Raw genomic sequence first — 21,471 nt, 5'->3', positions numbered from 1 at the left:
GAATTCTATTTTTTTCCTGTGGTCCCATATGGGGGGAAACAGCTTCGAGCTGATTTGTTTTCTGGGCTATCCAGAACAGGATTTTCTCTTGTTCTGTGGGTACTTTACCTATGATAGAATGTACTGTTTGTGGATTCATCCCAGTAGTAGCCAATTGGTATCCAGCAAGTGGTGCTGGACGCGCTGGTGTAGTGTTCGGAGTTCGTATTACGAACTGAACAAGTAGTCTATATAGTGTTACTATCTCAATGTATAGATTACACAGGTCTGCTGTCTGCATGTTTTATATGCCTGGGTGAGGTGTGTATGTGGCAAACATAGGCCACATTGGTCCTTCATTAGCTAAGGGACCTAAACTCATGGGTTGTATTACAAGCGGCAGGGCGCCATTAAACCAGTTCTGATGTTCTTGATAAGTAATCAGGATTTCAAGATAGTGGTATGCTTAGTACTGTTGAGGTACGTTTACAATTCTGTATGTGTGGAATGTGAATGATCTTTGGTCTTCCTAAGGAAAGGTGACCCAAGAATAGAAGGTTTCTGTTTGGTAAGCTTCACTAGCTTCTACTATGAATGTGAGATCCCTACCCTCATCTGTTAAGCCATGCGCTACTAGGGGTAATGTTAGAGCTGGTCTAGCATTCTCAGGAATGTCTGTGGGGTTAGCCAGATTTGTAAAATTGATAGAACACCAAGTGGGGAGCAAAGTCCTTTTAATGTACGAGCTCGAACAACCTACAGCCTTATTAGGTGCTCCCTGTTCAGCTGAGGAGGATCTTCCCTAAGGCCACGGACGTCTCCGTATAATGGTACCTGTCGTATGTGAGACAGTGATAGTCAGGGTATCCGTAAATTAGTGCCTAAACACCGTCGTTGGTGGCACCATTTCGTATTTTCACTCTTGCTGTGGGCAAAACTGCTGGTTTAAGCATGACAGTACTTATGTTTGTAGGCAACTATGCCAGTCCTACAACATGCCGCAACTGTCATCCCAACCCTTCCCGCTCATAAGCAGCACCTCACCAAAAGCCCAAACAGTAAATTTGTGGCAGCCTTTATGCATGGATTCAAGAGTGCGACATCTCAGGGAGTGTCGTGATTAAACTGAGATTACCCCTTTCTCACATAACATGTTTCAATCAAACACGGGCAATGAAGGAGATGCAATAAAGTTTTCAATAGGTTTTATTAACAAAACTGCAATCTACAATAAGTTGTATGGGCTGCAGTGATTAGGATAATGAACAGTGCAAAAAACGTAATTATGAACGAGTCATTAAAACAAAGACCCCCACCATCTTGCAGTAACATATGACACGAGATGTGAAATATGTCCTAATACCCTAGCATGATGAACCTAATTTCTAACCTAAAGAGAGCTAGGTATGTTAAACCTAATCTGCTAATGCCATGTCCATGAGAAGAGCTGCCCCACCCTACCCCATCCTCGTTACCTTGGAAAGAGGTCTCTAGCTCAGACTCTTTAGGGGACACGAAGACTGGGTCAGTGTCAAGGCGACAGCAGCATCAAAAGCAGCGATGGCATATGGTTGGAATCCCTCTGACTATCTGTCTAAGTGAGGTGCATTTATACAGATCTGCCCAGACCCCTGTCGTAGGTCTGTTCCTAAACAATAGATAAGACATGCTTGGGACGGCAATTTATGTAAACAATTACCTCAAAGGAGTGAAGAGGGAAAGTACCTAATGTGAATCCCTACAGTTTATCTTTGTTGCTGGATAGTGACGCCTTAGCGCGGTAGCAATGATAACTTGCAACTAAAATATGGCCCAACTAGAAACAATGCAGCCATCTTGGAAACATAATTAAATAATTGTGCTAAAACAGAGCAAGCTAAGTAGGGTAAAAGTCACTAGGTGACAGGGGCACAGGTCCGCAAGCCAGGAGGCTAAGCTAACTCCTGTCTCTCTTTTAAACAATATAGGATTCTCTACAAAACAAGCAAACCATGGTATGAGATACTTTTGGGGGTGCTTTCAGTTCCAAGGAAATTTGCATACACCTTTGAACACAATCCCCTTATGTTTCTTGGAGATTACAAAGGATGAAACTAGAATCATGTATCACCATTCAGTGAGGCAGCATTGGTTTAGACATCTGGAACAAAAGGTTTTAAAATTATGTGAGCTTCATTTCCTACCCTCCAGTATGATCATTAAGTGCTCTCTAATGTAAATTAATGTATAAGTGCTGGAGGGAAAAACGTTACTTATATGCAACTATGAGCAATGAGGGGTGTAATTCCCTGGTCCTGGGTGATTTAAGAATCTGTGTGCTATTTTTTACGGATGGCGTTTGTTGGTCTCAAAGCCACCCCTCGATCTACAGAATCGTACAGATAAATTTGAGGCATTCTGTGGAATCAAGGGCCTAGTCATCAATACTTCAAAAAAACAAATTGATGGCCCTTGGGAACACTTTTAGAATGAACGAATCACCTCGAGTGTCCAAGATTCCAAATAACCAGAGTCAAACTTTTGTATGAGTTAAAATGGAAGAAGAGTTGTGTTTGTTAATTTGGTATTGCTTTGAAACTCATTTGCAAGGTCAGACTGAATGTTCTACTCTGTTCTGAAATGATAATCCTTTACATTTCTGAGCAGAACCTATTCTTTTTATATACAATATTTATGCAGCTCAGCCCCATTGTATGTGTCATTTTTCCAAAGTGATGAAAGCAGGTCTTGGTGATACATCTTGTAAGGCACTCCCTTATTAGCGGAGGACCCAGTCAGTGAAGTGATCAAAGTTCTTCCCATTGAAGGGGCGTTGACATTTTTTTCCTGCTCTGTAGCCATGAGCCATGACTGCCAAAGCATGGCAAACAAAGGTCTTGGTCCCCAAGGCTAGGTCAATTAATTCCTTGTACATCAGCAGTTTCTGCTGTGCAGCTCCATGGGGCTATACGTTTCCTCTGCATAGTTCAGGAGTAAGGTGATTTTTTGCCAGAGGAGTCAACTATAGCCCACCATGAATATTGGCAATGACTTGTCTAAGGAAGAGAGCACCTGACCATTCTGGCTGGCTCCTGCTTGATCTAGACACTTCACCTCTAAGTGGGAAGACAGTGCATACCTTGCTTTGGGGGTGTTGGGGGGTTGACATATTCCCAAATTCAGATTATCTGATCAAGCTTTTGCAGAGAACGCCTACGTTCGTTGTAGCACAGCTGTCCAGGACACTATGTGGTAAAAGTGTACTTTAAGAAAGGGTCAGGTAGACACAGGAACAACAAGGAATGCACAGTGAATCTACAAGAACGCACAACAATGTAAAAAAAAAAAAAAAAAAAAAAAAAAAAAAAAAAAAAAACACTTGCAAGCTAGGCCAACACATTTGACCCTGTGATGATACAGCATCTGGGCCCCACTGGAATGCCTCTGCAATCTGGACTGCAGAACACATGTAATTTACAGACAACTGAATATTAGGATAACCCGATAGTAAGGCATGACAAAACATAAAAGCATTGGCAATGCCAATGGGTCTCACCTATGCAAGAGATGTTGGCAATTTTTTTTTAGCCATGTTGTACACCAATGTGGCTGCAGTACACCATGGCTCAATGTTAGTGGGCTAGGGTGTATTGGGTAGACTGGAGTGGGATAGAGTGGGGCAAATTGCAGTGGTGTGGGTTAGATTTGGGTGAGTGGATTGGAGTGGGGTACATTGGAGCAGGCTGGGGTAGATTTGAGTGGAGATGAATAGATTGAAGTTGGGTAGACTGGGAGGGGTAGATTGGCATGTAATGGTGTGGAGTGTCTTAGTGGAGAGGAATTGCATAGAATAGAGTGGTATAGTGGGGAGTATGCATGGTGTGGTAGTACACTGCCATTACAGACAACACATTTTTGACTGAAATGGTCATTACATTTACAGCCATATAGTGTGACTCCGCACAAACAATAGTGTGGAAATGTCATCACCTAGTACATTGATGTGTTTTGATCGTATTCAAATATGTTTCCATCATGCTTCAGAATTACAAAAAAATTCTTAATTTGTACTTTCATAATTCTGATATATTTTGAACTATCAGCACAGTTCATTTTGTTACATGCTAAAAGAAGAAAAAAAAAAACACAACATCATCCTACAACCTCTCCTCTCATGTGAGTGCCAAGCAGATTTGTTACATAAATGTTCTCGCTTTGAAGTCGGAGAAAGAAAAGCAAATAGCAAGGTCCCTGGGAAGACAGAGTCTGAAATTTGACCCCTGTCTTTCAATACACAGCAAATGATACAAGATAAGATTTAAAGCCCTGTTTACAGAAAGAGAGTACTCAGACGGTTACAGTAAACAAGGGATACGCCACGGGAGGAACAAACAACATGGGCAGACTCAAGCAAATAAAGCCAGCAAGCAACTGCGAGTTACAAACCACAAAGCCAATAGTAAGAAATGGATGAAATGCATTCCCAGGGAAGCCTTGTCACACTATTCCCACAAGGTCATCGGCCACATGGTCTGGGGATGGTTTGGGCAAAACTATGCACACTACTTATGTGAAATGTGAGTCCAGGTTGCCACATACTCAAGTTTTCAGAATACCCCCCCCCCCTCCCCCCTTACCCGATTCTAAAGTCTCCAATATGAAGTTGTTTTTTCCCCTTCACAAGCAAGATACATTAATCATCCAGTGAGCTTCTGATGAAAGCTTGTTGCTTCCAAATGAGGGATTTGCTGATATAATGCTTAGTCAGTTCATCAGGACCGAACACTAGTTACTGGATTACTTTGAGATGGCAGTCACAGGTAAAGACTTTCTCCAAAACACCCAAGTCTGCTTGAGGAATTGGGGCCCAGTGTTCAGAACTCGCCTTATTAAGTGTTTGTTAGACCCACCAAAATATAGATGCCCTCATTTTCCTGAAGGGGTGCCAGGGCTAGAATAGACAATGCAGCCTAAACATCACATGCACTAATTTCAGTGTGTGCCCTGCTGCCCCCATACATGCCCTCATGCAAGGAAGGAGCATGAAGCATTCATCCATCTCTTAAGGGGTGGCAGGTACAGTCAAGAACAGAGATTGGAGTACTAGTCAGATGAGCAAGACAAGTTCAAAGGTACTGCACCTGGAGGAGTGGGATTTACACTAGTACTTGAGAATGAAGTGCTAGGATAGTCTCTTCCACCTTCAGGTAACACTGATCATCAAGGACGAAGTTTAACCCCTTCACTACCAGCCCCCCCCCCCCAAGGTGCCAAGCCTTTTTGGGGGGGGGGGGGCTATTTGGGGCAGTTCACACTTAGGCCCTCATAACTTTGTGTCCACATGAGCTACCCACGCCAAAGTTGCTTGCCCCCCCTCGTTTCACTAACTTTTTCCTGCGGTGTCAGATTTTCAAAAGTAATATACAGTTATGTCTGCTGGACTCTTCTCGTTTCGGGAATATTTTGGGCTTGTAAGTTTATCAAGAACCCTAGGTACCCAGAGCCAATAAAGGAGCTTCACCTTGCAATGGTTTTTCATTGTATCTGGGGTATACAGCAATTCATTTGGTGAAATATAAAGAGTGAAAAATAGGTATCCAGGAAACCTTTGTATTTCCAAAATGGGCACAGGATAAGGTGCTGAGAAGCAGTGGTTATTTGCACACCTGAATTCCGGGGTGCCCATATTAACATGTGAATTACAGGGCATTTCTCAAATAGACGTCTTTTTTATACACTGTCTTACATTTGGAAGGAAAAAATGTAGAGAAAGACAAGGGGCAATAACACTTGTTCTGCTATTATGTCCCCCTCCCCGGAGTCTCCCGATGAAAATGGTACCTCATTTAAGTCGGTAGGCCTAATGCCGGCGACAGGAAACGCAACACATCACATTTTTACATTGAAATCTGATGTGTTTTTTGGAAAGTGCCTAGCTATGTATTTTGGCCGTTAGTTCAGCTGGCACCTAGGGAAACCTACCAAACCTGTGCTTTTTTTTTTTTTTAAATAAACTAGACGCCGAGGGGAATCCAGGATGGGGTGACTTGTTGGGCTCTCACCAGCTTCTGTTACCCAGAATCCTTTGCAAACCTTAAAATTTGGCCCAAAAAAAAAAAACATTTTTCCTCACATTTCGGTGATAGAAAGTTCTGGAATGTGAGAGGAGCCACAAATGTCCTTCCACCCAGCATTCCCCCAAGTCTCCTGATAAAAAATGGTACCTCACTGGTGTGGATAGGCCTAGTGCCCGCAAAAGGAAATGCCCCAAAACACTATGTAGACACATCAAAATTATCAAATACAAAACTACAGTTTTTTGCAGGAGGGGGGGGGGGGCTGTATTTTTGGTCCTGCGCTCAGCAGCCATAGAGGGAAACCTACCAACCCCAAACATTTCTGAAAAATAGTCACCCAAGGGAGTCCAGGGAGGTGTGAATTGCGTGGATCTCCCTGTTTTCTTAACCAGAATCCTCTGCAAACCTCAAATTTAGCTAAAACATCTCATGTTTCCTACATTTCTGTGTGGGATCACCGCACCAGTGCAAACTTCCTACCACCCAACAATCCCCCGGTAAAAATGATCTTTCACTTGTGCATGTGGGCCAAGTGCCTGTGACAGGAAAGAGCCAAAAACATGTCGAAATTGAGGGAAACCAAAGTGGGTCCAAAAAGGCAGTTTGGGAAAAAAAAAAAGTTTTAGGCTGACAATGTTATCGGTGTAGATGAGATGTAAAAAAAAAAAAAATATATATATATATATATATATATGTTTTATCCTCCACCCCCGAGAGTGCATTGGGGGTTATTTCCCATCTCCCCCCCTCACTCTTTTTTTTAAAAAATATTCTTCCCTGGTGTCTGGGGTGGCAGATGAGCCATTACAAAAATAGGCCGATCTGCCCCCAGGGGGTATAGAAATAGCCTAAAATAAATTTGCAATCCGTGCCTAAGGGGTCGCTCCCCTCGCATGAAATTGGCATTGTCTACTGGTTTCTCCCCTCTTCCCCCCCTTGGGAGCAGATTGGCATCAGAAAAACAGGCCGATCTCCCCCAAGATGGGTAGAAATGGCCTAAAATAAATTTGTCCACCAGGGGAGCGACCTTTGCCTAAGGGGTCGCTCCCCTTAATGTAAATAAACCTAAAAAAAAATCCTTGTTGTCTAGTGGCTTCTGTGCCCCACCCACCCGGAGGCAGATCAGCCTAATATACATAACATTATAGTCAGGTTTAGATTTTACACAAATAAAACCACATAAAATCGGCAGTTATAGCTACCTGAGCTAACTATAACTTAAGCCCCTGCATTGCACTGCTAATGACCTCTCATATTACATCACTCATGACATGGTCAGTAACACTACTGATGACATCATACAACAAACTAAACTTCAGTATACTTCATAAAATAACATTTAATTATTATTATTATTTTTAAATAACAGGTGAGAGACATGCAGCAGAGAGCTCACTGTTACCTTAACAACTACACTCAACACCCAGGACAGACTTCTCAGAGGGTAGTCCTGTCTCTTCTAAACCACTACTCTAAACACTAATGACCACAGTAAGAGGTCTAACCGTACAGGCTAGTCTGTTGCAAACCACAGCACCACCTTTCAGCAACCTCGAAAGTTGTTTTAGTACATATGTCAGTTTTACACAAACTACTTGAACACACTCCCAATAGAGAGTTCTTAGCAGACATGCCACTGTGTCTTCATTCTGGAGAAAGGTGTCAGCAAATAGGTCAGTCTGTTGCAAAACACCACTACACTGAGCCATTACTCTAGAGAGAGGTCTGAGTGAATAAGTACATTTATTGCAAACTACTACTACACTCATTCATCACAAAGGAGAGAGGTCTAAGCAAAGTGGTCAGTACGTCATACAACACAACGATACTCAGCCACCATTGTGGAGTGAAGTCTGAATGAACAGCTTAGATTATCGCAAAGCGCTACCATCCTGCTTTAAAAACAGAATTAAGTTCAGATAATATGTCAGAAATACTAGCATTCAATAGTACAGAAAGAATAGTAATCTAACTTGTGCAGTAGCTTAGTATATATCTTTTGATGTTTTACGTATCACTCACAGGGTGATGTCATCGGTGATGTTACTGACCATGTAAAGTGATGTAATATGGGAAGTCATAAGCAGTGAATTACATTTTGGGGGGTGGGGATAAATTATAGTTGGCTCCAGCAACCAAAACTGCTGACTTTCTATGGTTTTGTATGTGTAAAATCTCACCCTAACTATAAAGTCCCTGTAAAAAAAAAAATATATATATATATATATATATATATATATATATATAGGAAAAAGGGGAGGTTACAGGGACCTTATAGTTAGGTTGACATTTTACCCGTACAAAAAAACTATTGAAATTCAGCAGTTATACTTGTGTTAAGAAACTATAACTTGTTGCCTAAAGGTACATTTTGTTCTTGTCTCTAGACCTGTAATTTTATTAAACACTGATTGAAAATACAGAAGAAAAAAAAAAATGCAACCTGCACTACATGGCAGCAACTGTGGAGAAGTTAGGATACAGGCCTGTCTCATAAGTCTGGGTGCACCAGACCGATCCCCACATGTGAAACTGGGATTTTCTTCCTGCTGCAAGTCTCTCACATCACCTCAAGCCAGTGAAGACTTGGTCTTCTAGTCCGTGGCCAGTGAGACTGGATCAGGCTCTTAGTACAACCCCCCCCAAAAATAATAATAAGGGGGGGGCGCTCTCAATCCATTATTTTAACTACCTAGATAAAAAGCAACGCTTAGTGTTGCCATGGACTCGCCAGGGATGGGGATACTCTGCTTCCAGGCATTTCACACCCCTTCATTGGACCCTGACCGCTTCACTGAATCTGTATGTCATTCTACAGTACCAAGCAGGCTCGAATATATTAGAAATCATACTCCATTGTAGCAGTTTTAGTCTTAGAACCCACTTCCCACCTTGCTCAGTTGAGGTGCTGAAAGTCTCCCTAAAGCATACAGGCTTATCCTTTGACCAGAACAAAAAGTTAAAATGTCTCACGTTTTATCACAAGAAATGTTATGTTGATTGATCCACATGTTTCACCAGTAGCATAAGTCTGACCTTCCTTGCTTTGAGGGTATACCCAACAAAATGGTGCAGCAGAAACTGATAATAGCATGGCATGTCTAAGACACTGTTGCTGCGATTAATTTCACATTTTTAATGAAAGTACATAGTATGACTTGCCCTGCTCTAACCACAACTTCCAGTTGCTACCCACCAAAACATCGATCATAGCCTGATCAGACGGACATAGCTCATGATAAAGGTTCACTTAATCAATTAATTTCCTCATCTAACAAGGCAGATGTAAAGGACGCTTTTAGCAACAAGCTAAAAAACTGAAACCCTGGTTTATCTATTATTACAGAGATACGAGTCATCTCTTTGGAGACTCCTAGAGCAGGGGTTTCAAATTGATTTTCAATGACAGCCTTTAGTGCAGTCTCCCAAAACTGGACAACTGGCTCTACAAAGCAATACCACAGCCACAACATTTTTGAAACATCTACTGCAATGTTTTCCATCCCATCGGTTGACTCTCCATGGCATGTGAATAGAGACAATGACCGATTCATTCATCTGAAAAATAAAGGCACCAAAGCAATCACTTTTGGCTTGACAAATGAGGAGTGTATTACTAGAAGAAACACCTTGACGTCGGGTACTTAGGATGGTGTTTGCTTAGAACCTCTGCATTGATATACTTTGGGAAGGTAAAGAATGGTAATATAACATGGCTGAGGCATGAAGACAGGCAGAAAGGACAACACTAATTAAACAATGAGCAGCAATGTGTTCTATGTGCATATCTGGTCTAGAAAAACTTGCATAAACAAGTGAATTGTTCTAAAATCAAATTATGAAAATTCAATAACTGTAGCAAAATAGGTACAAGGAACCAACTTATTTTATTAGGACTATTTGTTTATGTCTCACAAAAGCTACGGGTTTGTTAAAAGACACCTTCTAGCAAATGGAGCTACAAGAGGAACAACAGTTCAAACTAAAACACAAATGTTACATTTTCCACACAGGCTGAGTCCTCAAAAGGTTACTAATAAGGTGGTTTTCAAAAAGCGCTTGCGTACAGAGCAGATAGGCATCTTTAGAGGCTTTTTCTGGAAAAATGTGATGGATGGGGGTTTCCAAGACAGACCTGAACTGGGTCTTTTTTAAGTGGACAGTCTTTCCAATAATAAATAATCTTAAGCTGCATTAGTAAATGAAGTAAGAATATGTTAAAGATTAAACGCAATGTGTCACTGCTTTCAAAGAATAGGCAACTATGGAGCCCCTTGTGTGTAAAACTTTAGTCTGGCTGGTTGGTCATTATTAAGAGATTTGTTGCTTCCTTTGGAACATTGAAACCAGGCTGCATGCCGACTGGCAGGTCACAGTGGCATGTATTGCCAAGTGAACTACAAATTGTAATAGTCTGTAACATTGAGATGAAGGCAAAGCGCAAGAGAAAGCCTATTCAAACTAATGAAAATCTGTATTCCTTGGGAAATACTTATACACTAAACAGTCTGTCTCCGATTCCAGACATTTTTAATTTTCATGGACAGGGCCACATGCACTAAACATTTTCTCCAACTTATTATAATGATTAAGCAATGGCGTTTATTTCGCCTAGAATCGAGATGAACTCCTATGAGAAGCCCATCAGAGCTTTAAAAAAATACAGTTCTATGAAATTTCCCTACAGCTCTATAATGTAAAATTCGAGCTTTGACACTAAAAGGCCGTGAAATGAAAGGGTGGAAAGGAAGCAGAACTACATATGGACAAGTGTATATGCTATGCAGACTAATGGTCTTAACAGCATTCAAATAATGTTTTTTTTCCCTTCCAAAATCGATAACTCAGTTTGGGACTTAGGTAGAATATGAAGTGAGTGGCCAGACTATATACAATTTCTGCACTGATTTCCTGTCACCGTCTGTTCTAACGGGCTAGAAAGAATATCTCCAATGAGGACAGTAAGGCAGGACAACCATTTGCAATACAATGGGTCTCACGTTTGCTCGAGTTAGAGCTATTAACGTTTTAAATTCATAACTGGAATTTTCTTGCCACATAAATTGAAAATGAAAAGTAAAACAGATGGCATTCGCGAGCTGATTCAAAGTGCCAACGTCGCCATTAGTGCGAAGGAGGCACACAAAGGAAAAAGATGTTTGCTCGCAGTCAGATGTATGGGCAAAAGTGCCATTATCCATGTAACAGGGTTGATGGCCAAGGCGATAACAAAACTGCCCCAAGGAGGGACAAACGTAAATCATTTAACAATAACAAAGGATTTTTTAAAGGCACCTCATGAACCAGTGGTAGTGATGGGCGGGCGTGGTTAAAAGCCCACAGATAAATTACAACACATCAGAGTGCTTGCATGCTCAACCTAAAAACGTAATACTGTACAAAGACGTGATTTAATTAGGATGCCTTCGGGCTGATGAAATACTTTCATACTTTTAAAACGTATGAGCAGTAACAGATGATTTCTTGACTGTTCTTTCAAAGGAATTTTAATATTTAAGTTAGATTTAACAAGTACTTTCAGAAGAGGATGGGCCTGGTAGCCGATATTTCGTTATCAGGAAAGTCTAAATAAGTGCAATGGGTGTACCTTTACACGTAAAAATATTTAAATTAAAAAAAAAAGAAAAGTGCAGTTTATTAACAGCACGATTTAACTAAAGTCAGTTTAACGGGTCAAATTTTAAAAACGTGTTCATCAAATCGTAGAATGTTGCTTAAATGGTATGAGGGATTGACTCACCTTCGGTTTGGTGGCACTTTAGTATTATGTCATGTACTCTACCATTGTTAATACACTAGTATGAGGGTCACTGCAAATACTAGATTCTGCACTTGCGGCATTTTCTGCATAGTTATGGATGAGCCACAAACCATCATCTGCTGCATAATTTGCACAGTTTAACAAATATTTTTGATTGATGAAAAGTTACTAAAAATGTGGTGAAGTATTGCCCTGCAGTGAAAGGCCCTTTGCGAAGGTTAACTGGTCCACTTTCAGTTGCTTATTGCTATATTTGTGTGCTAAGCTAGTACTAAAGAGGTGGAGTCTTTGCAATGTTATGTGTAAAAAGTACAAAGTGAATTAATACTATCACAGAATGTGTTGCATTACATCGCAAAATTGCCTTCTCTTGCAGCATAATTGATCCTGCCCGCTACAATGCCAGGGGCCCCGACTTATCTAAAGTGTACTACTCTTTAGAGCACTATAGTTTGAGCAAAATATGAGTAAATTAGCAAAAATGTTCATTTTTAAAATTTTAGCAAATCACACCCCTTAAAAAAAGCTCAGTCTCAAAAAATACAATATTGTCGTGAGGAGGCTGTTTGTGGATTTTATTTGACATGTTGCATTTGCCCTTTTCACAATGAGGGGTTCCCTGTATGTTTTGGTTGATTTTTTTTTTATATACATATGGTGTTTCTGGACATTTTTCCCTAGCTGTCTCCCGCAGCCTATGAATAGGCAAATTAAAACAAAAAGAATTCTTTGTCAAAAGCCTTGTAAAAATTGTTGTAATTGCGTGACTATTTCTGTGTCCACGGTTTCCATAATACCCTGAAACCCTTCTTCCCCAAGCAGCTCTTGCTGCTCCTTTAACTTTTCATATGCAAACTGGTGCAACGACACTGCATGAACTGGATCCTTGAGTGCAAGGATTTTTTTCCTCTTGTCCTGTTCTGTTGGAGGTTCCTCATCCTCCGTAATTTGAGGCTCTTCATAATGAGAAATAAACATGCAGTCTTTGAATGTTAATGTTTCTGGATCTTCTGTCATAACATCATGAAGGCCTTCAACACAAACATTGATGATTCCACAAAATTTATCCTGGATAATGACGTTGGCTGATGGGAGAAGTGAAAGTAGCGCTAGGGCAGAAAGTTTCCTTCTTTCTGGCTGAGTAATATTATCCATTCGATCTACCCACATTTCTATCAAGTTGCCTAGTAGCTGATCAAGCTCTTGATTCAATTCCTGAGCCACTTGGTTAAGTAGTAAAGAAAAAAAACTAATGTTCTGTAATAGGACTCTACCAATCAGTCCCAGATAAGTGGACATTACCACCGGATATCTCTCTCCATCTATGATACCACGAAGTACTGAAGGGAATATGGGCTGAAACATTTGAGGGCCCGCTGTTGGGTTCACCTTTATGATGTTTTCCACTACTTTCAGTACATGAACTTGGCCTTCAATGGTCACGTCCTTTAGTACGCCACAGAAGGACTGGCAGAGGGTGGTTGCATAAGTCTGCAGAAACTCTGGTGATGCCAGGTAAATGTAAGCATTGATGATCTGGAAGCAGGTTTTCAGATTCTCAGATCCGAGATCCATTAACGCAGGCATATTCTGGAAGATGCGCAGAAGCTCCGGGGTAATACACTGGCTGTTTTCCAAGGTGACCAACCATAGCTCCAAGCCATCTTCCAGTAAGTAAACGTGTGGTGGCTGGGAAACATCCGTACTCAGCTGGATGACCGGGAGCAGAAAGGGATAGAGGTTTTTGCTGTCTTCACCTAGTCCTTTGACCAGATGAATCAGCGTTGTTAGGATGGCACATTTGAGCATATTGTGTTCTTCACTTTGTTTCCAGAGCAGAGGTAGGTACTGCACTAAACAGTCGACATATGGCCTAATCTGCATGTTTACACGTTCAATGACACATGACAGCACATGCAGAACCTGCATCTTTGTGTCACACTCTGTGATCTGTTGTAGCAGCTGGAAAAGGAGCCCAAACATGGACTCCAAGTAGGGCAAAAACTGATCTGTCCTAAATTCAAAGTCGTCAACAGTCAGCTTAAGTGTGGTGGCAGTCTCAATACGAACTACCAGGTCCTCATCTTGGAGCAGGCGTAGAATGGCGTCGTACAGCACCGGCCTCAGGTCCGACTTGAATTTGACAGGGATCCACTGGCCAATGAGCCATATAACCCTGCGGCGCAATGGCTTGTAGCTTGGATGGTCAACCTGTAACTCTGCCAAAAGCTGTTTCTCAAACCACTGATCGAAATCCAGCGAGTCAAACAGCTCATATGCAGCTAAGCCCACTGCGTTGTAGACTGTATCTTTAATAAGGATGGTGGAAAGATCCTGCTGGCTGCTGGGGCTGGGCAAACTGTGCACCATATCCAATAGTACGGGGGTGAGCAGTACACTGTATTCATGGAAAATATCAATGAAGAGCACCTCTGCGCAGGGCCTCAGGCTATACTTCCAAGAATCGCCTCCCGTCTCCTCCACCGTGAAGCCCTCTGGGTCCTCCTCCCACATGGTCAGCTCCTCCGAGGTTAAAAGAAAGTAGTGAGTGACCAGGCGACGGCAGATCTCCAGCAGGGTTGGGTAGGTGAAGAAGGCTTCTTTGATGTTATATGCTTCCAGGCTCTGCGCACTGTTCTGCGCTGGGTCCTTAGAAAGCCGATAGCCGTCGTGCTTGACTATCATCTTGATGAGGTTCATGCAGTGCACGGTAAATCGTTCAAAGGCAATTCCTTCCCCAGCTGGGGTGAAAACCAGACGCACGGTGAACTCCAGACAGGGACGGATGAGGGGCAAGAAGGGGCCAGGGTGCTGCTCTAAGAAGTCCAGCAGCACCTTGCTCAGCAACAGAATGACCTTGTGCAACCGCTCCCGGCACAAGTGATCGGAGCCCATGACCCTGCTACACTGTAGTAGCTGTTCCATTCGAGGCAGAAGGCCCTGAAGGAAGCCCATGACGACGGGGCAGGCCTGCGGCTCCTCGAAACCCTGTACAGTCAGCTTACGCAGCACCTTTAGGGAAAGCAGGGCCCGGTCTATTGCACTGCCTGCCTCGTCACCTCCCTGTTCGGCCTGCCTCAGGAAGGCCTCTGCGTGATGAGTCCACAAGGAGCAGACAAACTCATACACGCCGCCTGCCAGGTCACGGAATAACTTCTTGTCAGCTATGAGACGCTTGGAAGCGAGGGTCTTGGTGACGTGGTAGAAGGTAAGCAAGGCCCGGTGCTGGCGTAGCGCCTCCTCGGCTCTCACGGCCTCTAGGAGAGCAGGCACAAGCTCGGGCCAGTGTCGCGGACAATCCAGACGGGCTACCTTGGCAATAAGCACAGCCATCTGCGTAGCGATCTGTGGCGCCGGTTCGTCCAGAATGCGGGCCAAAAGGCCGGCTCGAAGCACTACTTTCTCGTCCTCGGGTAGGGCGTGGGGGGCAGTGATGCGCCAGTACCGATCCACACCATGCTTGAGGTACAGCGCCGCCAGCCAGCGCACGTTGAGGGGCAAGCCCCGCTCGGCGCACAGTGCCAAAAGCATTGGGTAGAAACCGGACTGCGTCTCCCAGCTCTTAAGCTGCTCCTCTGCTGGCTTCAGCACCGCCGACTCCTGGCTGGCAGCCCGCGTCAGGGCTTCCAGGACGGCGGAAGCGCCCTGGAGATCCATCAGGGTCGTGACTGCCCAAGGAACGGAGTCAGCCCGGAGGCCGTTAGCGGCGCGACCGCCGTCTGTGAACTGGACGCGAGGCACTTCCGGCGATCAGGCATGGGTTTGTTGCAGTTTATGTCGCGCGGGATATGACGATCGTCCCTACATTTTAATTTATTCTTTCGCGCGCCGGATAAACGTCACTGTCGATACCAGAAACACTAGACCGCTGTATGCTATTTTGTTGCTTTTGGAGGCCATGCTGGCCCCCTTAAAACCTCCGATACTATCCAAAGGTATATTAAGGAGGTAAAATTTAGCACTTTGCTAACCCTGCCTTCTCATTGGCTTTCGCCTTCGACAAGACCCTACTTCTGAACAAACGAAATCTGCCGCCAAATAGGGCATGCATTTATACCGCAAGACACCACTGATGTAACTGTTTGAGGTGGTCGAGCCAGAGAACTCAAGTGAAGAACCAAGGCAAGGGTCCGGCTTGGCTGTAAGAGGCCAAGTGGGAGCCGAACATTAAAATAAAAACGATACTCGTGTTTTTTGTAAATTACAGGAAGGGCATTTTGTTCTAAATAGGTGTGCAAATACTCGTTAAAATTGAAAGGATAAATGTTTGTTTACTGAGGATTTGTGTTTCATCTTTCCCTTCCCATACCTTAGAGGGTTGGAGATCAAGGGGTTAATTCAAATTTCAAAGAACTACATTGCCATTGGCCTCTAACCTCCAAGTTACATTAGTGAGATTAGTGCTCATTGCTGACATATGTTGTGTTGTGCAAGTCAAAAGTAGAAGTATTGGTAAAGCCACTCCCACTATTTTCACTTCTTTCCAGTGCCAAGAAACTGAATACCGTTAAGAGATCAAGAACCATGTTAGCGGTCAGAAACAGCAAACTGCAGCATTTCCTGCTATGATAAAAACAAGTTATTATCAACTGCTGAGATTAGAGTAGAACAAAAAAGCAATTCAAATTACTGCAGATGTGAAAAGATCAACTTAAGACACTTTGTATTTCCATGCCTCTGCTCTGCTCTGCTGTGGTGTACAGAGTCTCCATAAACAAATTCCTTAGTACACAACTTTATTATCTGGAGCCACAAGAGGCAACATCTGTACACTCTCTCCTTTGTGCAGTTAATGCCCTCCTACTGTTCCATATTCCTTTAGAACATTCTGCCCCATTTATCCAAATACACAGTGATAGCTTGACAACAATAAAACATAACACCCCCTTCTTATATAATAACATAAAACATTGAATAAGGACTATAAAACAATAAACACAAACTAATTTAAAAAAAACTTCTAAACAAGATTTTGCCTGGTTATGTTGCTACATAGTGATACTTTACAGCAATGACAAAAATAGACAAATATGTCTACTGATCAACCCATGTCTTTTCTTCACACACAAAAGCTTTTAACCATTCCGGAGGATTCCTAACTCTTGCTCCTTCCTTCCTTTCCATGCCTCCTTCCTTCATAGGCCCTCTTCCTCCATATCAAAGTTTTTCCTCTGTTCATTACTTACTTCATACCCGTCACACTCCACCTCACTGTCATTTACCACGCCATCTCCTCCCCTTGAAGCATTTGAATTAGTATCATTCACTGTGCTCTCATTTGACATAGAACCCGGTTCCAACCAATGAAATTTCTGCTCAGAAGAAAATAACCCACTCTCATCCATAGTTTCTTTGGAACTACATGCCACTCTTTTCAAATTCCAGACCTTTCCTCCTCTCACTCTGATAGAAGTATTTAATACTTTTACCACTCCTTCTGGTTTGCAAAACTGGCTCTGTTTCTTAACTTACCAGATTTCTTGACCCTGATCCAATCACCAATGGCAATATCTACTGGCTCAACTCCATGCTTTTCATCTTATTGATTCTTCATTCGCTCTTGTTTTTCAGCCATTCTACTCTGAACTGACTCAAGAGACCATTGCTCAATTCCTGCCTGATGTAACCAACTAGGATTGAACTTGGATCTTGGTTTGCGCCCTCACAGTATTACAAACTGTTTAATCTAATCACATCATTTTTCTGTCACCCTGTACACACAAACTGCCTTGTGCAACTGAACTTTCCAGTCTGAGTTGCTAGCCATAGCAAATTGGATAACTCCCTTTACTATTCTGTTGAATCTCTCAACCATACCATTCCCCCTCTGGTTGCAAAGAGGAGTTGTTTTGTGTTGGACTCCTACTCTTTTAAAGTACTCTTTAGATGCATTCCAAAAGAAATGCACCCCATTGTCAGTTAATACAGACATAGGTAACTCTTCTGCTACAAAGCCTTTGGCCCCGATTACGATTCTGGCTGTCCTAGGGCTGCCAGACTCTCGGTTGCGGTTGGACGGCTGTGGCGGTCCAAACACCACATTACAAGGTTTGCAGGCAGACCTGCCAACCTACCGCCATCCCGCCAGGATCATAGATCCTGACGGTTGACAGTGGCACTGGTTGTAATCAGCCAGGGTGGCGCTGAACTCGGCGTCGCCCTGCTGATTACAACCTTGTTCTTCGCCAACCTTTTCATAGCAGTTCCACCGCATGAAAAGGCTGGTGGAGAAAAAGTGCAGGGGGGCATTGGGGGCCCTTGCACTGCCCATGGCATGGGCAGGTCAGGGGTCCTCCTACTCAGCACCCTTGAAATGCGCACTGTCTGCTGTGCAAAATGCTGGTGCCCCCTGCCTGCAGCAGCATTGCTGCCAGCTGTATTATGAGCCTCACCTCTCCCACTGGGCTTACAGGCAGAACCTTTGGTTTCCGCCAGTCAGGCCAGTGGGAAAGTCATAATGGGGCCAGTGGGGAGGTCGCCAGCACCGCAGCGACCTCCCCATTGGGAGATTGGCGGACGGATGTCTCCGTCTGCCAACTCATAATCAGCCCTTACGTCTAAAAATGTGAATAGTGATTCAGGTCTACCTTTTCCACAACTTTGACTACTGGCTATTGTGAAAACAAATTAGTGAGCGCAATTATTAATTTTTGTTCTTCACCAAGTGGGCCTACAAAATCTATAGCCACAATTTCACATGGTTGTTTGGGAAAGAAATGTATACACATGGGTGGTCTTAGGGTTTGTAATGTTTTGTCAGCACCTGCACAACTGGGACAATCCCTCACAAATGTTTCTAGTTCTGCATCTACACCGGGCCACCAAAGCACATTTCTTACTAGCCCTTTTGTCCTCACAGTACCAAAATGGCATTCATAGCATAACTGAATAACCAACATCCTCAACCCTTGGGATGGTACAATTCTCTCTCCCCTCAAAACTGTCCCGTTATCCACTGTCAACTGCGACCGGACTTTCCACAACGGTACAGCCTTTGTACTTAATTTACTTTTAATAGGTCAGTTTCCTTAAATAAACCCCTTGATTTGTGTTAATTCTTGCTCATTCTCACATCCTACCATCCATTCTTCCTTACAAACAGCATGTGCACCAATCCCATGTACAAAAACCACTTGAAAGTTATTCCAGATTTCATCCTCACATTCCTCTAATTTAGTAGGTGTTCTACACAAGCATCCAGCTCCCACAATATCCTTGCCAGGTAAGTACACACGATTATAAATGGTATCCTGTATTCAATCCTTGCAGAGGTAGTGACCGTTCCTTCTGTTATCAACAGTTTTATTAAAGGACTGTGAGCACAAAATGTAACTGGTTTGCCCCATATAAAGGTTCTGTAATGGTCCCAAGCCCATGCGCATACCAGTACCCCCCTTTCGATAACTGGGTATTTTTCCTCAGTACGCGAAAGAACTCTGGATGCGAACGAGATTATGGATTCTTTACCATCAAGACTGTGCCCAATCCTTTTCCACTAGCATTGGTTTTAATGCAGCAATGTAAGTTGGGATCAAAACAATCTAACGCCTGAACGTTATCAATTTTGTGATGTAATCAAATCAAAATCTTTTTAACACTCTGATGTCCTTTCAAACTTAGATTTGTTTTTAAGTAGTTGCCTAATATGATAATTTTTTTCAGCAAATATGGAATTAATTTTGAACAATATTCCAGTAGTCCCAAAAATGATCTAACGTCCTCCTTGATGCTAGGAACAGGAGCTTCTTAATGGAATTGACAAGAGATGTTTTCAGATTCACCCCTTCAACACCAATTACATGCCCTAAATATGTTACTTTTTCTCTGCATATTTACACTTTGTGATTTCCACAGTTAGGCCACTCTTCCCTATGGTTCCCAACACTTTCTGTAGTCTTGCATCATGTAGATCATTGTTTTTTCCAAAAATCAGTATGTCATGTGGAAAAATCGAATTCTTTGTTCTTTTCCAAGCAAATTATGCATGTCAGTAGGTTTGATTACAGATGTTTCTACTAATTTGTCTAATTCATTTGCCACTTCATCTCATATTGTGTCTGGGATATTCCTGACATTGTGTACCTTAAAGGTGGTGTTTGTTTTTTAAATTATATGATGCTCAAACCCCTTCAGATTTCCCAGTGTCATACGGAAAACATTTGGAAATTTGTGTAACATCAGTTGAGCAACAGTTGAACCTTCATCAATCACCTTCACTTGATCTTTACTATTAAGGTTAAGTATAATGTGTAATTTCCCTTGATCAAACCACCCGAGCACTGAAGGACCCTTTTTAGCTCCATACAATTTCGCTTGTGTGCGCCTTCCACTAAATATGAAAGTCAACCATCTGTAACCGAGTGTATAAATTGTTTTTCTGCACTACACCCTTGGGGTTGTATGTCTGGTTTATACAAATTGTTGCCAATTTTTCCAATTAACGTTTCTCTCCACATCTCCTCATTTATGATTGTGTATGGTGATCCAGAATCCGCAAAGATTTTGACTACAACACTACTGTAGTGCTGGGGTGAATAAACACAGGGCCTTTGAATTTGGAAGTGGTATTGGGAAGATTCATTCAAGCAAAACAACCTGGCGTCGGTCCCACTGGCTCGCAAGCACCCTCCGTCGCTCAACTGCCTCGCATGGAACCCCAACACCTCACAGTCTAGAATCTCAAACTGATAATATCAAGGGGCCAGATGTAGCAAAGGGTTTTTCCCACTCTGTGTCAATGGGAAAATGTGTTCGTACATATGGCCCAAGATCACAACACAACAGCCACAATTGCACATCCAACATTCTGGCTTGTTTTTTTATGAGCTTGTCATAAACTCAATGCTAACAAGATGGAAGTGCTGATATTCGGCAACAATAACTCACCCCGTGAACTTTGCCCTTCAACTGATCTTACTTGCAGAACCCACACTTACTTAGCATCTGGATATCCTCATGGGTGACAAGTTTTGCACTCTACAAATCCATGTTGCCTTACATTACATTACATTTAACAGTAATCTATCTTGCGAATAGTTAAAAGGAAACATTGCATAATATTCGCCCTTATAGAAAAGTACCTTTGTCATTAGAGAAAGTTCTCTATACAAATTGTGAAGTAAATACGAACACATACATTGCTTTAGGGTTCAGCAGTAAGGAAAACAGCTGCATCCAAGGGGAGAGGCTGAATGTCAGATTCTCCTTAGTATTGCCTACAACATAAGTAGAACTTACCAGTCAAGAATCAAGTGTCCTCCCATTATGACTGGCCCTGTTAGTTTTCCATGTCGCAGGTGGGTGTCTGAGCCACTACTTTAGTTACATCCACACAGCATCAGAGCATATGGTAGACAGCTATTTTACATGTGGCAGGTTGTAGTTGTCAGTTATATAACAGTGAACATATTGAAAGAGGTGTCTGGAATCAGACATAAACGAAGAGCACACTATAGAAAAATTCCCGCATCTCAGCAGCCAAAGGTTGCTGTGCATTTATAAATACTAGAAAAAATGACTGCGAGGACACAGGAGGCAATATTAGGGGAGAATGAGAAATACAACAGGAACAAATGGAAGTAGATTGTTACATAAAGCTAATAGAGTTGATAGAAACAATACATTAGTCACAGAAAAGGTATTTATATTACCTCC

The 21,471-nt window shown here is 42.5% G+C and overlaps 2 protein-coding genes across 2 annotated transcripts in view; one reads left to right on the top strand and one right to left on the bottom strand.

Moving 5' to 3' along the window:
- VPS9D1 (VPS9 domain containing 1) overlaps positions 1–21,471 on the top strand; it is a 372,961-nt gene that overhangs the window by 145,272 nt on the left and 206,218 nt on the right. The window lies entirely within an intron of this gene.
- On the bottom strand, positions 12,372–15,619 carry IPO11 (importin 11). The gene has a single exon (XM_069216665.1). The coding sequence runs from the start codon at positions 15,472–15,474 to the stop codon at positions 12,550–12,552; it is 2,925 nt and encodes a 974-aa protein (XP_069072766.1). The 5' UTR covers positions 15,475–15,619; the 3' UTR covers positions 12,372–12,549.

This window comes from Pleurodeles waltl, chromosome 12 (genome assembly GCF_031143425.1).
Source record: "Pleurodeles waltl isolate 20211129_DDA chromosome 12, aPleWal1.hap1.20221129, whole genome shotgun sequence".
Classification (NCBI taxonomy): domain Eukaryota; kingdom Metazoa; phylum Chordata; class Amphibia; order Caudata; family Salamandridae; genus Pleurodeles; species Pleurodeles waltl.
Note: the sequence above shows the minus strand (reverse complement) of the source record. Positions and strands in the feature narration are given on the sequence as shown.

Bases quoted from the DNA above. Each gene is read 5' to 3' on its own strand.
- IPO11 (XM_069216665.1), bottom strand. From the start codon at position 15,474: ATGGATCTCCAGGGCGCTTCCGCCGTCCTGGAAGCCCTGACGCGGGCT.